At 44.9% G+C, this 17685-nt stretch overlaps 1 protein-coding gene across 1 annotated transcript in view; it reads left to right on the top strand.

Moving 5' to 3' along the window:
* The window catches only part of LOC147125321 (uncharacterized), a 91895-nt gene that overhangs the window by 8087 nt on the left and 66123 nt on the right, over positions 1-17685 (top strand). Inside the window, exons 2-3 of the mRNA XM_086001223.1 lie at positions 3211-3307; positions 13244-13460. Of these exons, the coding sequence (XP_085857349.1) occupies positions 3211-3307; positions 13244-13460 (314 nt within the window). The remainder of the gene's footprint in view (positions 1-3210; positions 3308-13243; positions 13461-17685) is intronic.

Raw genomic sequence — 17685 nt, 5'->3', positions numbered from 1 at the left:
CAGTCACTTCCTTTTATTCTGTGTAGTTCCTCCAGGGGCTGACAATTTAACATAACATATGTCAGTTACCATCATTCTAAATAGTAATTCTGTGTGCTTTCTCAAAATGCATTTCACAAACGGCATCTTGCCTACCCCAAATCTGGCAGCAGCTAAGCCAGGATGGTGGCACGGTGGTTAGCACTGTTGCCTCACAGCGCCAGGGACCCGGGTTCAAATCCGGCCTCGGGTGACTGTCTGTGTGGAGTTTGCACATTCTCCCCGTGTTTGCGTGGGTTTCCTCCGGGTGCTCCGGTTTCCTCCCACAGTCCAAAGATGTGCGGGTTAGGTTGATTGGCCATGATAAAAAAAAAATTGACCCTTAGTGTTAGGGGGGATTAAATACGTGGGGTTACGGGGATAGGGCTTGGGTGGGATGGCTGTCGGTGTAGGGACCGGGTGCTAGGGTTTGGATGATCAGCCATGATCTCGTTGAATGGCGGAGCAGGCTCGAAGGGCCGAATGGCCTATTCCTGCTCCTATCTTCTATGTTTCTATGATAGAGGTGCATAACACCCTCAAGGGAGAGGTATCATGCTGCCTTGCAACTGATCCACTCTTGGCATGACCTTTTGCTCTTTCCGTTGCCCTATTTCTGACCCTTCACCCTAGTTGTACTTGATTGGTGTGATGCTCCTATACTGTTGTATTGTAATCTACTCTTTTGACTTTAAATGCAGTAATTTGACTGATTGGACTTTTGCAACACATTTAGTGCATAGCGTGAAAGGGCCATTGTTGATGAGAGAGAGGGGTGCTATTCAAACATACTTTATAGTGTGGTGCCATTCTTGTAACATTATTTTAAATTCTTATCAGATCAAGACAGTTGTGAACGCCCTACTCGGACAGAGGGCTGACCATTTTCACGGGGGGGGAGGGGTGCGTGGTGTTAAACAGCGATATTCCAGTACAATAGGGAGGTTTTCTTCCTTTGGTGTGATTTGAAGCGATTGCCGGCTCTGGGGAGTTCCACAGCACAACCTGTGGAGGAGCAGGGAACGACTGACCGCAACTTCTGGATTTCCGCGTTTATCTGCGCACGCATGGCGACAGTTTCTTCGTTATTACCACTGCAATATCCAGGCTTATAATATACACCTTACCGATAGCAAAAGATGCAGGACCTCACAGATACACCATGTACCTACCAATTTTCAAGATTTGTTAAAAATGCCATCTCCAAAACTACTACTTCCCAGTTAATTACATGAAAAATAGTCTTTTTTTGCTCTAGTGTAGTGTTCACTTAAGATGCAAGTTGTTTAGTTGTTCTTCCCCCTCCCCAAACCATCCTTTTTTTTTTCTCAGTTATTTACATGATTAGAAGCTTTTTTTCTTGCCTTTATCACCCCAGACTTGTAGTTCTTGTTGAACTGTCAGTATTTCCTACATTACAGCAGTGACTACACTTCAAAAAGTACTTCATTGGCTGTAAAGCGCTTTGGGATGTCCTGTGGTTGTGAAAGGTGCTATAGAAATGCAAGTCTTTCTTTTATTGCGTTACTGCGGAAGTTTTTTTGTCCCCCAGCGTCAAGCTTCCAGCACATGAACAGGTGGTCATTTGCCATGACTTGCTCTGGTCCAGACCTGGATAACTATCCCAGCTACAAAGTCCAAGGTCAGCATCAAAGGACCTCGTGAACATCCCTCTCAGCAACAAGAAAAGTCCCAAACTCCACTCAATTTTTTTAATGGCTTAAGCAGTCTGAAATACTTTAAAAAATATATATATTTTGTTTGAGGTTTGTAGATTTTCTGCCTCTTTTCATGTGGCATGGCTTGTCTTGGTGTACGCTGACTATAGTTTTACCACAGGAGCTGGATGAAGGCTATAAACTCCGCTGATGCATCTCTTATGCACTGACTCTGTCCACAGCTGTTGGGAGATCCCCAGTAACCAAGACCCAGCTGAAATGTTCAACTCTAGCTCCAGGCAGGGCAGGGGAGATTCCCGCAGGTGTTTTTAGTATTAAATAATGAAGTTTATGGTTAAGCTTACTAAGATTTCTTTTCATGTTGTTGCAGAATTATTTAATTTTTAAATATTTCTAGTTGAAATGAAGAAGCAAAATGGCAGCGATTTGATTGATCAATTTTATGGTACTTGCTGGTTCTTGAATGGTAGCTTTGGGGCGGGGGGGAAACCTAAGGAATTTCATTGCTTGGTTTTCTGCTGGTTACGCATTCCGCCTTTTTCAGCTGTGGCTCAGTTGGTAGCACACTCGCCTCTGAGTCAGAAGGTTGTGGGTTCAAGTCCCACTCCAGGGACTTGAGCACCTAATAAAGCTAGGCTGACACTCCAGGGGAGTGCTGCACTGTCGGAGGTGCCGTCTTTCGGATGAGATGTTAAACCGAGGCCCCATCTGCCCTCTCAGGTGGACGTAAAAGATCCCATAGCGCTATTTTGAAGAAGAGCAGGGGAGTCATCCCCAGTGTCCTGACCAATATTTATCCCTCAATCAACATCATTAAAAAAAACAGATTACCTGGTCATTATCACATTGCTGTTTGTGGGAGCTTGCTGTGTGCAAATTGGCTGCCGCGTTTCCTACATTACAACAGTGACTCCACTTCAAAAGTACTTCATTGGCTATAAAGTGCTTTGGAAGTCCGGTGGTCATGAAAGGCGCTATAGAAATGCAAGTCTTTCTTTTTGACACTTTTGATTTGTTGACATTCATCAATTGGATATTTTTTTGACTCAAGTGAAGTTACCAATCACTCTGGAGGTGTGACATCTTTTGAGGCCACACTTTCAGGTGTGATGCCTTTGAAAGATGTGATGCTACAGATGTAGATGAGGCGCAAGACTTTTAAATATATGGATAGATGTGTTTTTTTTAAGAAGGGATTTTTGGTGAACTTATCACTGAAACTGTTCCTATTTAAAACATGCAGCATCTTTTAATTAAAGGAAAAGGTGAATTACTTTTGGTTCTTAATTTTCCAAAAGTTTATTGGATGGGTAGAATAAGCAATTAACAAAGTACTGAAATACTTTGCGTGGCCTTTAACAGGTTGCTAAGCCTTTAGAGTTATTCATTAAACCTCCAGTACCTATCGATGATGCAAAGTATAACTGTTCGAAAAACCCTGCACATATTAATCACTCCTGAACAAATAACATGCAATATTAGGATTCTAACCTCATAATAAATTTCTACCCAGGAAATAAAGCAACCCAACAATCATGTGGACGTGACTGATGGAGAAGTGCAGAGTTCAGCAGTGCTTGATCCATCCCTTCGTCTGTCCCTAAGGAAAGGTAAATATTCAAAGTACAGAATTCAGTAGTTGCATTTGTCGCATGCTAGCTGGTTTGTAATGCACAGCAAACTGCCTTTTAGTTACAGGAAACTTTGTGTTATCCGGAGGCTAAATGTCCGGCAAGCTCGAGCCACCGGCAAAAATCAGGAGCTGTTTTGTGAGGTTTTTTTTCTTCTCGTGGGGTTTTTTTTCTTCTCAACAGTCAGGCTTTGGAAAGTCTCTGAAGCTGTTGCTAAGCTACAGAGATGCTTCCAAGGTATGGGCCGACTGTTTAGAAGCTGCTGCTAAGCAACAGTGTTTGTTGTCAGATACGGAGATGAAAAGCTCCGTATGCTTCAACATTAACGCTGGTGTGTCCGGCAGTTTTGAGGGAACGGCAACAGCTCGGTCCCATTGGTGCCGGATAGCACAAAGTTTCCTGTATATCATGGGGACTGTGAGAATCGCTAGCTCTTTAAGTTTTTGTGGTGTGGTTAAAAAAAAATTTTAAATGAGCAATTTGCGTCCAATGAGAGACTGCAAAACAACTCGCTTGTGGGCTGGGTTTCTTTTCCATTTCTGTGCCTAGCAGCCTGTGATTTTCTGCCATTAATGTGAACGGGCAGAAATTGTGGGATGGAAAACGCAAAAGCGGAAGTCTCTGGTGGTCCTCTTCTGTTAGAACCAAATTAAATGTAAGATTAACTGAAAATTAGCAGAACTTTAAATAAAACTTATCAAATTATAATTACATTACCCGGGGTGACGATGCACTCCAGTCCCCGCGGCGCCCACCAGTCTCGGAAGGCCTCAAGTGTGCCGGCGGACACCGCGTGCTCCATCTCCAGGGCCACCCGGGCGCGAACATAGCCGCGGAAGAGAGGCAGGCAATCGGGCCAAAAGTCTCTAGTGGTGATGTGCAGGAGCCCATAAGTCCAAGGGTGCATAGACGACTGAGTGGATCATGAGCTTACCGATGCCAAAACTTCAATCAGCTGTAATGCATTGTTCACGTTACTTATTTGTAGTCAATTGGGTACATCACAAATACTTGTTGACCCAAAATGAGGAGGTCTGCTGCTTGATGGTCCCGTTTACTGACTACTTTTCGCCAACAGTACAGCACTGGCAATGTACTTGCCTTTAAATGCACACAATTGTTTTTTTGCAGTGTCCAAACTCCTTGGAACAATTTTGTTTGGTGCCTACTAGTGGCTCTCCTTTGTCAACCTTTTTCAGGCTCTAACATTTAAAGGCGAGGTCCTTTGTTGTCTTGGGGGGAAAAATTCAGTTGGTAGCGCCACCCGTTAGCGCCTTAAGAGGGCGCTAAGTGGGGCGCAAAGCAACTAGCGCCCGGGCACGGCGATATCTGCGCCTCTCGTGAAATTGACCGGACATTTTGCGGCGGCGCTAAACAATACCGCCACGATCTCCTGCACCAGCAGATCGTGACGTCCGTCGAGTGCGCAACGCCCCGTTAGCGCCCCGGACCGGATATTGAGTGGCGCCCCCTGCCTTACCGCCTGCCGCTAGCAACGACAGGTTGAAGGGAGCGTTATGCTGTCAGAAAGGGACTGGGGGAGCGCTATTTAAAGGCGACCGCTTCCTGCCTTTTTTTGTCGTTTTGCACCACGCATTCTGAGAGAGAGAGAGAGAGAGACTTCTGGAGAGATTCAACGCTGTGTGAAGGAGTTTTGGGTACTGAGCAACACTTTGCAGGTTGGTTTTGATTTGCCCTTCCTTGTATCGATTTAGAAGAGACTATGGGGGCTGCACTCTGAGCTCTTTCCCTGGGTCTCTCCATTGTTCTTTCCAGCAGATTTGATGTACCGGTCTCTCCAGGCTGAGGTTCAGGCCGAGAGTCAAGGCTGCAATGAGCAGGATGTGGATGGAGAGCAAGATCAACCCTCCCCTTTAAGATAAAAACAGAAAATGCAGGAGAAACTCAGCAGGTCAAACAGCATCTGTGAAGAGAGAAACAGATTTAACGTTTCAGGTCGATGACCATTCGTCAGAACTCCCCTTTAAGAACTGGATGGTGCCAGTGTGTCTGTGTTACATTGCTGACTGAAATCACATGAGCTTCGCCAGCGCTGTGAGGTAGCGCCTCGCTCCTCGGCCTTAGCGCCTTAAGAGAGGTGTGTAGCGCCTGATTTAGCGCTCCAATCACATCCAGGGGCGATAAAAGCCAAGTTTGCTGTTGGAGGCGATAATTAGCGCCAGGCGCTAAACTTTGCGCACGGCCGATAATAGCGCCCCAAATGGGGCGATACTGAATTTCTCCCCTTTAGTGTCGGTGATGCATTTTCCCATCGTGACAGCCTGTGGATTATCACATTATGCATTTCTCTAAACTGGATTAATATCCAGAGAGCGATAGTTCAATCCCCACCATGGCAGTTTGAGAATTTGAAATCTGGAAATAAAAAGCTGGTGTCAGTAAAAGTGACCATGAAACTGTCAGATTGTCATAAAAACCCAACTGGTTCACTGATGTTCTTTAGGGAAGGAAACCTGCCGTCCTCACCTGGTCTGGTCTATATCTGACTCCAGTGGTTGACTCTTAACTGCCTTCTGAAGTGGCCTAGCAAGTCACACGATTGTATCAAACTGCTACACTGCAGCGGTTAATACCTTTCGTTAACAGAAATCTATCAATCTCAGATTTAAAATTAACAATTGATCTAGCATCAATTGCCATTTGCGGAAAAGAGTTCCAAACTTCTACCACCCTTTGTGTGTAGAAGTGTTTCTTAATTTCACTCCTGTAAGGTCTGGCTCTAATTTTAAGACTATGCCTCCTAGTCCTAGACTCCCCAACCAGCGGAAGTAGTTTCTCTCTATCTACCCTATCAGTTCCCCTTAATATCTTGAAAACTTCGATCAAGACGTATGAGGAGAGATTGGGTCGATTAGGCTTATATTCGCTGGAGTTTAGAAGAATGAGAGGGGATCTCATTGAAACTTATAAAATTCTAACAGGACTAGACAGACTAGATGCAGGAAGGATGTTCCCGATGGCGGGGGAGTCCAGAACCAGGGGTCACAGTCTAAAGATAAGGGATAAGCCTTTTAGGACAGAGATGAGGAGGAATTTCTTCACCCAGAGTGGTGAACCTGTGGAATTCTCCACCACAAAAGGCAGTTGAGGCCAATTCATTAAATATATTCAAGAAGGAGTTGGATATATTTCTTAAGGCTAAAGGGATCAAGGAATATGGGGAGAAAGCAGGGACAGGGTACTGAATTTGGATGATCAGCCATGATCGCATTGAATGGCGGAGCAGGCTCGAGGGGCCGAATGGCCTACTCCTGCTCCTATCTTCTATGTTTCTATGTAAGTCACCCCTTAACCTTCTAAGTTCCAGGGAACCCTAGTTTGTGTAATCTCTCCTTTACACTTAACCTTTGGAGTCCAGGTATGATTTTGGTAAATGGATGGGTAGCTGGCTGGCTTCAGGACAGAAAGCAGAGAGTAGGAGTAAAGGGTAGCTATTCAGAGTGGCAGAAGGTGGGTAGTGGTGTTACACAAGGATCAGTGCCGGGACCACTGCTGTTCACAATTTAGATTAACGGCCCAGAAATTCGGGTCGGAGGCTTCCCGCGGGTGCAAGCCCCCGACCTGCACTTACCTAGCGCGCCGGCTGTTGTGCTGGGGACCCGCGTGGGATTCCGATCCTGGGCCTCCTCCAACTGCCGGCGCGCAGTGCTTGTGTATCCCAGGGGCGCAGTTAGTTCGATGCGTCCCCTGGGATCACGTGGGCCATAGAGAGCCAATGGGAATGCCCATTCATAAGTTTGACAGGAAGGGCTGTCAAAACTTATAAATACTATGGGCCCCAAAACATCACTAAATCTTCAAATAATTTTTTTTTAAATCACATTTTTTAAATAAACTATAAATTACATGAAATAACTATTTTAAACAATAATTTAAATTTTTGAAAAAATTATTTTATTTTCTAACGGGGCTAAAAATAAACTTCCCTTGCTTTAAAGTATTTAAAAATAATAAACCTGTGGAAAAAATGTTTTAATTTTAATTAATTCACCACTTACCTTGTAAAAAGCAGGCCTTACGCCTGCTTTTTATATGTGTAACTTCTGGAGACTTACCCTCCCGGGAAAACCTGTTTATAAAAAAAAAACATAAGTTCGATGCGCACGCGCAGCCTCTCCTGCGCACGCGTTCGAACTCTGAACCCCTTTCAGGGGAACGGAAGTGCCGGTTTCCCGTGCATGCGCAGTGCATGCAGGAAACCGGCACTTCCATTAGGCTTACAGGTGAGTACCCCGTGCGTACTCACCCGTGGAGGCCCGAATTTCTGGGCCAACGATTTAGACTTTGGAATCAAAAACACAATTTCTAAATTTGCAGATGACACCAAATTGGGGGGGATAGTCAATACTGAGGAGCACTGCAACAAATTACAGGAAGGCATTCATAAACTTGCAGAATGGGCATATAATTGGCAAATCAAATTCAGCACAGATAAATGTGAGATATTACATTTTGGTAGGAAGAATAGGGAGGTCACTCATTACTTGGAGGGTGCGAGTCTGGGTGGGGTAGAGGAGCAAAAGAGATCTCGGAGTACAAATACACAAATCACTAAAAGTAGCGACACAGGCTAACAAGGGTATTATAAAAGCAAACCAAGCTCTAGGGTTTATTTCTAGAGGGATAGAATTGAAAAGTAGTGAAGTTATTCTAAACTTGTATTGAACCTTGGTTAGACCACACTTGGAGTACAGCGTACAATTCTGGTCGCCATATTATAAAAATGATAGAGGTACTGGAGAGAAGATTTACAAGGATGATCCCAGAAATGCGAGGGTATACATATCAGGAAAGGATGAACAGGCTGGGTCTCTTTGCTCTTGAAAAAAGAAGGCTGAGGGGGTGACCTAATAGTGGTCTTAAAAATTATGAAAGGTTTTGATAGAGTAGATACAGAGAGAATATTTCCACTTGTGGGGAAGAGCATAACTAGAAACCATCAATATAAGATAGTCACCAAGAAATCAAATAGGGAATTCAAAAGAAACTTCTTTACCCAGAGAGTGGTGAGAATGTGGAACTCGCTACCACAGGGAGTGGTTGAGGCGAATAATATAGATGCATTTAAGGGGAAGCTAGATCAGCATATGAGGGAGAAGGGAATAGAGGGTTATGCTGATCGAGTTAGATGAGGAAAGACAGGCGGAGGCTCGAGTGGAGCATAAACGCCGGCATGGACTGGTTGGGCCGAATGGCCTGTTTCTGTGCCGTATATCCCATGTAATTCTATGTAAATCTACGCTGCACCCTCCAAGGCCAATATATCCTTCCTAAGGTGTGGTGCCCAGAACTGCTCTCAGTACTCCAGGTGTGAGCTAACCAGGGCTTTGTACAGCTGTAGCATAACTTCTATAATAAGCATTTATTGTTATAAGCTTTAAGAATTAAGGGAGTAATCCTTCAATTGCTCCTTGACAAATAGACACATCAATAATTAAGGGACAATGTATTAAAATGTCTAACAGCTGTTTACATCCCAGAGCAATTTAAGAAGCATGGGTAAAAGTTTGTGCCTGTTCCATGAATGCTAATACACAAAATGACTACACCTTAATGCGTACTTAGTGCATGCACTAACTGTAATGCATTGGGCAAATAATCTACTCTGCTGTGTATTTGTTGCATTTTCTGTTTTACTGCAGTGGAGCATGCGATTTTAGAACTTGCAATATTGAAAGCAGAATCACCAAAAGCAGACAAGCACTTCCTAAAATCTGGGGGGACGAGGTGGGCTGGGAATATCTGCAGTGGCTTGGTGGGCCAACGTGATGCCCCAGGTTCAATCAGTGGCCTGTGGTGGGGAAGCCATGGGGATGAAACAACTGGCCTCTGCACCTCTGGGCTGGGGGAGCATAAAGTCAGCCAGTCTTCCTGATTCTCCTCACAATCCAGTGGCTCCTCTGCTTCCAAGTTAAGTGCACGCATGCGACTGTTGGTAATGGTCAGAATCTGTGAGGCTCTTATTGTTGAACACACACGCTCGCACACTCTTTTCCGCACCCGCCCCCCCCCCCCCCCCCCCCCACCTCCTTTTGGGGCAGGATACCGAGAGTCACCAATGCCCATGAAGCCCTACCTCAGAAAGAGAGGCAGGGGAAAAAAATTGGAAAACGGAAATGACACTCTGAACTCTCAATACTAGGTCTGTAATAACTTAATCAGCATTCTAATACCAGCACCAGTGGAAAGATAGTACTGCATCTTTGTCAATGTATGATACAAACTACTTTCTATTTGACTATAGTGTTACCCAACACTTCCAAGAAACCCAATACTTCCAAGAAATCATGGTTTGAAAACCTAATGAGTCTTAGAGTCATAGATTTTTCAGCACAGAAAGAGGCCCTTCGGCCCATCGTGTCCGCGCCGGCCATCAAGCCCTATCTATTCTAATCCCATTTTCCAGCACTTGGTCCATAGCCTTGTATGCTATGGCGTTTCAAGTGCTCATCTAAATGCTTCTTGAATGTTGTGAGGGTTCCTGCCTCTACCACCCTTTCAGGCAGTGAGTTCCAGATTCCAACCACCCTCTGGGTGAAAAAGTTTTTCCTCAAATCCCCTCTAAACCTCCTGCCCCTTATCTTGAAACTATGCCCCCTGGTTATTGCCCCCTCTACTAAGGGGAAAAGTTCCTTTCTACCTACCCTATCTATGCCCCTCATAATTTTGTACACCTCAATCAGGCCCCCCCCTTAGCCTTCTCTGCTCTAAGGAAAACAACCCCAGCCTGTCCAGTCTCTCTTCATAGCTGAAGTGCTCCAGCCCAGGTAACATCCTGGTGAATCTCCTCTGCACCCTCTCCAATGCAATTACATCCTTCCTATAGTGTGACGACCAGAACTGCACACAGTATTCCAGCTGTGGCCTAACTAGCATTTTGTACAGCTCCATCATAACCTCCCTGCTCTTGCCTTCATTAGCCGAGGCATAGAATATAAGTATCCCATATGCCTTTTTAACCACCTTATCTACTTGTCCTGCTGCCTTCAGGGATCTATGTACATGCACACCAAGGTCCCTCTGATCCTCTGTCCTTCCTAGGATCCTACCATTCATTGTGTATTTCCTTGCCTTGTTAGTCCTCCCAAAATGCATCACCTCACACTTTTCAGGGTTCAATTCCATTTGCCACTGTTCTGCCCATCTGACCAACCCGTCTATATCGTCCTGTAGCCTGAGGCTTCCCTCCTCGCTATTTACCACTCCACCAATTTTCGTGTCATCAGCGAACTTACTCCTACATTCATATCTAAATCATTAATGTACACTACAAACAGCAAGGGACCCAGCACCGATCCCTGCGGTACATCACTGGACACAGGCGTCCAGTCATAAAAACAACCCTCGACAATCACCCTCTGCCTCCTGCCACTAAGCCAATTTTGGATCCAATGTGCCAAATTGCCCTGGATCCCATGGGCTCTTACCTTCTTGACCAGTCTCCCATGTGGGACTTTGTCAAAAGCCTTACTGAAGTCTATGTAGACTACATCAACTGCACTACCCTCATCCACACACCTAGTCACCCCCTCTCAAAATTCAATCAAATTGGTTAGACATGATCTCCCCCTGACAAAGCCATGCTAACTATCCTTGATTAATCCCTGCCTCTCCAAGTGGAGACTAATTCTGTCCCTCAGAATTTTTTCCAATAATTTCCCAACCACTGATGTTAGGCTCACTGGCCTGTAATTCCCTGGTTTATCCTTACTACCCTTCTTGAATAATGGTACTACGTTAGCTGTCCTCCAGTCTTCTGGCACTTCCCCGTATCCTTGTCCTGGCCTGAGGTTCCTGCAGATATCTGCCCACCAGCCTGACTCAGTCCTGTTTTCCTGGGTGGGGGTCTGGGGGGGCCGGTCAATAAGGAATTATGAGCACCCTCTTTTGGGAGTCTGTCACTGTGAGGGGGGAGGGGGCACGCATTGGAAGATTATTTTAACTTGTGTTCCCATTGGGCAGATTTCCAAATCTGGCAAGTTTTAATTGGAGTTGTCGCCGCCTGCTGGAGACCCATGTGTTGGGACCTCGTGGCATTGGTACCCAGCTGTGGCCAGTATAAAAACAGCTCTAAATGTCACCTTCCCTTTTCAGCCAGCAGAAATAGTGATTATTCTGGTGCAGGAATTCCACAAAAATAGCGTGATTACATTTTTAAAATGGCACTTTATGAAAACTGTATAGAAATTTGAACCATGCATTAAAAGTGTAGTAGTCAACATCACTAAACCAGATTATCTGCTCATTATCACATTGCTGTTTGTGGGAGCTTGCTGTGTGCTGCCGCGTTTCCTACATTATAACAGTACGACACTTCAAAAAGTACTTAATTGGCTATAAAGCACTTTGGGATGTCTGGTGATTGTGAAAGGCACCATATAATTAAAAAAAAATTTTTAAATTCATTTATGGGATGTGTGCATCGCTGGCAATGCCAGCATTTATTGCCCATCCCTAGTTGCCCTGGAGAAGGTGGTGGTGAGCTGCCTTATTGAACCGCTGCAGTCCGTGTGGTGAAGGTACTCCCACAGTGCTGTTAGGGAGGGAAGTTCCAGGATTTTGACCCAGCGACAATGAAGGATTGGCGGTATACTCTAAGTCAGGATGGTGTGTGACTTGGAGGGGAACTTGGAGGTGGTGGTGTTCCCATGCGCCTGCTGCCCTTGTCCTTCTAGGTGGAAGAGGCCGCAGGTTTGGGAGGTGCAAGTCTTTTTTGTTGCTTGATTCTCTCTTTGTCAGCAAGATTTAACCCAGATTGACAGAGGCATAGAATGTGTCCTCACAGGACAATCCAATTATGCCTTTGCCAATTTATCTGCTGCCCGTGTTTCTTTCGTATTCTCTGCGCAGTCTTCATCCGCGTACAAGACACTGCAGGCTTGACTGTACATTAGTAATTCACACTGAGCAAATCATGTGCATCGCCAGCCACACCAGAGTGCAGCGTGAAGGATGAAGTACTATTCTACCCCCATAGTGCATTGAATATCATCAAACAACGCTGGCAGTAAAAAAAAAAAACAAGTACAAGAGCTTAACATGGCAGTGGATCATGCAGTCGGGAAAATCGGGAATCTGGACTCCACCAGAATAGGACTAGGGTTGATTCAAACCCTTATTGTTTAACAAAAATATCTTTCTGATACTGGAAGTTTTTTTTTAAAGGGATGAGATAGCTGTTCTAAATATTTAATTACATTTATGCAAATGAAGCAAGGGCAGCTTTTGTGTATGATAGCAAAATACTGCAGATGCTGGAAATCCGAAATCTTGACAAAGGGTTTGACCCAAAACGTTGACTCTATTTTCTCTCCACGGATGTTGCCTGGCCTGCTGAGTTTTTCCAGCATTTTCTGTTGTTGTTTCAGCTTTTGTGTGTTGCTTCAGCAGTTTGCCGTCTGCATAATAAAAAGGATTTTTTTTTTTAATATTGATTCACGGGATGTGGGCGTCACTGGCAAGGCCAGCATTTATTGCCCATCCCTAATTGCCCTTGAGAAGGTGGTGGTGAACTGCCTTGAATACAACTGAGTGTCTTGCTCGGCCATTTCAGAGGGCAGTTAAGAGTCGACCACATTGCTGTGGCTCTGGAGTCACATATAGGCCAGACCGGGTAAGGGCAGTAGATTTCCTTCACCTAAAGGACATTAGTGAACCAGATGGGTGTTTACAACAATCCTGTAGTTTCATGGTCACCATCATTGATACTAGATTTTTATTCTGGATTTATTTAATTAACTGAATTTAAATTCCCCAGCTGCCGAGGTGGGATTTAAACTCATGTTGCCGGATCATTAGTCCAGACCTCTGGTCAAGCATAACCACTATGCTACCGTACCCCCTGTGACCACTTCAGCTAATGCCTTGTCTTCGTGTATTCTTTTTTTCTTCTAGTGTTTGACTGTAGTTACTCACAATTCATCTTGTTGTGGTACAATCCACCTGAGCCCACAGAGGATCAGCCGCTCTACCACGTCCTGCTTGATGAGTTTAACATGGCCATGGATCATGCAGTCGGGAAAATCAGGACTCTGGACTCCACCAGAATAGGAGTAGGGTTGATTCAAATCTTTACTGACCATTTGCGAAATGCCAAGAAAGAAAAAATAAGGTATGATGTGTTTTTGTTTGTTGTAAAAATCCAATGGTTAAGGATGGTGCTCTAGACAAAATAAGAGTAAATACAACATCACCTAGCATTTCATCCCTTCTAACCACTTGTGTTTAAAATCCTGCATTTTTGCTCTTCAGTGATGGGTGCGTGTTAGGATTTAGAATCTATCCCAGCATTTCTAACTTGCGTTCACAGAAACATGGTCACGTGCATTGACACACAGAATGTCCTATGATCCAGAACCTGCATCTCTTGTGTACCATGTAAGGGATAATGTGCCACAGGATTAACAATTACCTCTTAATTACGGTACACCGCACTGGAGACCATGTTGGTTACTGATACAAGTTTGGGGTCTTGCTTTAGATATTCTCTTGGGTAATTCCAGTAAGCAGTCTGAGCGTCTTGTGGTTAGGCATGTACCCAAACGGCCCAGTAGCTAAGTAACTACCCAGAGGCGTAGCCCCTTTATGATCTTAACCAGATATTCGTACCTTTCTCACCTGTCCCACATGCCTCTCCAGATTCTTCAAAGGTGGACTGAGAAGGCACTTGGTAAGATGAGGCCAGATTAGAATCATTAGTCCACTTCATTTCAGAGCAAGTGAACATACAAACCAACAGTTATGATTGGATTCACTTAATACAATCAGTACAACTTGTCTTTGGGGAGTCAGGAGGTGAGACACTCGCTGCAGAATACCCAGCCTCTGACCTGCTCTTGTAGCCACAGTATTTATGTGGCTGGTTCACCATTGACCAGAAACTTAACTGGACCAGCCACATAAATACTGTGGCTACAAGAGCAGGTCAGAGGCTGGGTATTCTGCGGTGAGTGACTCACTTCCTGACTCCCCAAAGCCTTTCCAGCATCTACAAGGCACAAGTCAGGAGTGTGATGGAATACTCTCCACTTGCCTGGATGAGTGCAGCTCCAACAGCACTCAAGAAGCTTGACATCATCCAGGACAAAGCAGCTCACTTGATTGGCACTCAATCCACCACCTTAAACATTCACTCCCTCCACCACTGGCGCACTGTGGCTACAGTGTGTATCATCTACAAGATGCACTGCAGCAACTCGACAGAACCTCCCAAACCTGTGACCTCTACCACCTAGAAGGACAAGGGCAGCAGGCACATGGGAACACCACCACCTCCAAGTTCCCCTCCAAGTCACACACCATCCCGACTTGGAAGTATATCGCCGATCCTTCATCGTCGCTAGGTCAAAATCCTGAAACTCCCTCCCTAACAGCACTGTGGGAGCACCTTCACCACACGGACTGCAGTGGTTCAAGAAGGCGGCTCATCACCACCTTCTCGAGGGCAATTAGGGATGGGCAATAAATGCTGGCCTTGCCAGCGACGCCCACATCCCAGGAATGAATAATAAAAAAATACAAAAACTATGAACCTGTTCCATTTCCCTGTGTTAGTGGGTCGTTCTGCTTGTCTTAACTAAAACGATTCTTAACTACAGTACTCTACTGCATACTCCTTCTGAGCCAAAGCATCCCCCTGCAGATTCTGTTCAAAAACCTGACTGACTGCCTGTGTCAGAGGGGGTGATTTTGCCAACGGGGGCGCATTGGAGGCGGGACTGCTGCTTGTCAGGTTTCAGCCCTGCCTCCATCGACGTCCGGCTAACCCGTGCTATTTTCCCTTGATTGACCTTGTTAATCCTGCCCGGCGGGCTTCGCAGGCCGATTAAGGGAAAGCCGGTGGCAGAGAACGTCAGTGTATGATGTTTCATCTGTCAAAAATTTTTGACAGTTGAATTGTCATCGTTTGACAGCTTTGAGAAGCTGTGAAACACTGACATTCTCTGTTGTTTGGTGAGTTCTTGTACTCAAGGCTCACCAAACCTATTTCCTGAACAGAAAGCAGATGGCTGTTGCATCGGAGAATCCAGCAGCCATTCTGTCATCTCTGCCGGGGAGATGCCGGAGCCTCCAGATCCCCAACGATTGAAGCCTGCAGGGAGAAACAAAGGTAAGGAAACTTTTTCTAACACTTTTCACTCACCTCACATATTACCTCTCCACACTTGCACCCATCACTCACCTCCACAGCACACTTTTGGACCCCTCCGACCCCCGCAGACCCACTGCTCGCCTCGCTGAACTTGGCGGGGTTTCCCGACGCCGGGAAGCCCGCACCTCTGTTGGAAAAATGGGGATAATCCTCTTAACTGCCTGTTAACTACCCCCAAATCCTTTCTCCGTGCTTTCTTGTCTGCTCTGAAAGGCAGTAAATATGGCACCGTCACACTAGTGCATTCAGGCTAATAGTCAGTTTTATTTATAAGTAAAGTCATTACAGACACTGGTAGTACAAATACTTACAAAGCTATAAATGAAATTCACCCACAAGGGGGTAAAGTAACTTCTTCAGAAATATATTCCTTACTCCGATAATCGGTAGGACTCTTCCAGGAATGGTCTTTCACAACTTCCTACAGCAATGTTTCTAAATGGATGAGACAGCATTTCTGTTCTATTCACGGAGTCCAACTTTCAATCAGACAGAAGTGAAACTGAACTAATAATTTCAGGAAAAACCCGCGGATATATGTAATTTTCTGAGTCTCCCAAAGAATTGTCACATAACCTAAGATCAAAAGACTAAGGACTTGTACAGTATCCTAATGTACAATTTGACAGCCATCATCTAGGTGTGGCACCTTCTAAGGCCTTAACCAATGCAAAGTTAAACATCTTCTGTAAACACCACCCACCCACCTTTATCTGCTTAATTACCAGATCAATCAATCTGGCCTGTTTTCCCCACTGACCAACTTAACCCAGGTCTTCAGTTTGCTTTTCAATGAGGAAAGACAACAATTGTAATTCTAGTTACAATATAACATAAAATAGAGACATTTTCCCTGTTTGCCAGAGGACGGAAACCCTGCTTTCATTGCAGCTTTATTATGTATTAATGACATCACGGTAATTACATAGAATTTACAGCACAGAAACAGGCCATTCGGCCCAACTGGACCGTGCCGGTGTTTATGGTCCACACGAGCCTCCCCCTCACCTCTCTTCATCTGACCCTATCAGCATAACCTTCTATTCCTTTCACCCTCGTGTGTTTAGCTAGCTTCTCCTTAAGTACTTATATGCTATTCGCCTCAACTACTCCCTGTGATAGCAAGTTCCACATTCTAACTACTGTCTGGGTCAAGAAGTTCCTCTTGCATTCTCTATTGGATTATCTTAAAGTTATGGTGATGTAGTTGGTACATTCAGAGGCCAAACATGTAGCTTGTGATCAGTTCACCGATGTGCAAACTGAATATCCTGACACTTAAGCAAAAAATAAGCAAGCTGCTGTTTGATTTTTGAGGATTTAGCTGGGAGGAAAAGCCCCCTTCCATCCTGTAAATGTGTTTCAGTAATCTTTAGGGTTTGTATTAACATACTGGCCCAGAAATTCGGGTCAGAGGCTTCCCGCGGGTGCAAGCCCCCGACCTGCACTTACCTTGCGCACCGGCCGTTGAGCTGTGGGCCCCCATGGGATTCCGATCCTGGGCCTCCTCCAGCTGCCGGCGCGCAGTGCTTGCATATCCCAGGGGCGCAGTTAGTTCAATGCGTCCCCTGGGATCACGTGGGCCATGGAGAGCCAATGGTAGCAGGGAATGCCCATTCATAAAATTGACAGGACGAGCTGTCAAAACCATAAATACTATAAGCCCAAAACATCACTAAAACTTCAAATAATTTCTTTTTAAAAATCACATTTTTAAAATACAGGAAACTTTGTTATATCCGGCACCGACGGGACCGAGCTGTTGCCGATCTATCAAAACTGCCGGACATACCAGCGTTAATGTTGAAGCATACGGAGGTTTTCATCTCCATATCTGACAACAAACACTGTTGTTTAGCAACAGCTTCTAAACAGTCGTCCCGTACCTTGGAAGCGTCTCTAGCTTAGCAACAGCTTCAGAGAGACTTTCCAGAGCCTGACTGTTGGAAAAAAAAAAAGCCACGAGAAGAAAAAAACCTCATAAAACGGCTCCTGATTTCTGCCGGTAGATCGAGGTTTCCGGACACACAACCTCCGGATAAACCAAAGTTTCCTGTAACTATAAATTATGTAAAATAACTATTTTAAACAATAATTTACATTTTTGAAAAAATTAATTACATTTTCTAACAGGGCTAAAAATAAACTTACCTTTCTTTAAAGTATTTAAAAATAATAAACCTGT

The sequence above is a fragment of the Somniosus microcephalus genome, chromosome 1 (assembly GCF_052327205.1).
Source record: "Somniosus microcephalus isolate GS21.2 chromosome 1, FLI_Smic_1.0, whole genome shotgun sequence".
Classification (NCBI taxonomy): domain Eukaryota; kingdom Metazoa; phylum Chordata; class Chondrichthyes; order Squaliformes; family Somniosidae; genus Somniosus; species Somniosus microcephalus.
This window is presented reverse-complemented; position numbering and strand designations above follow the sequence as displayed.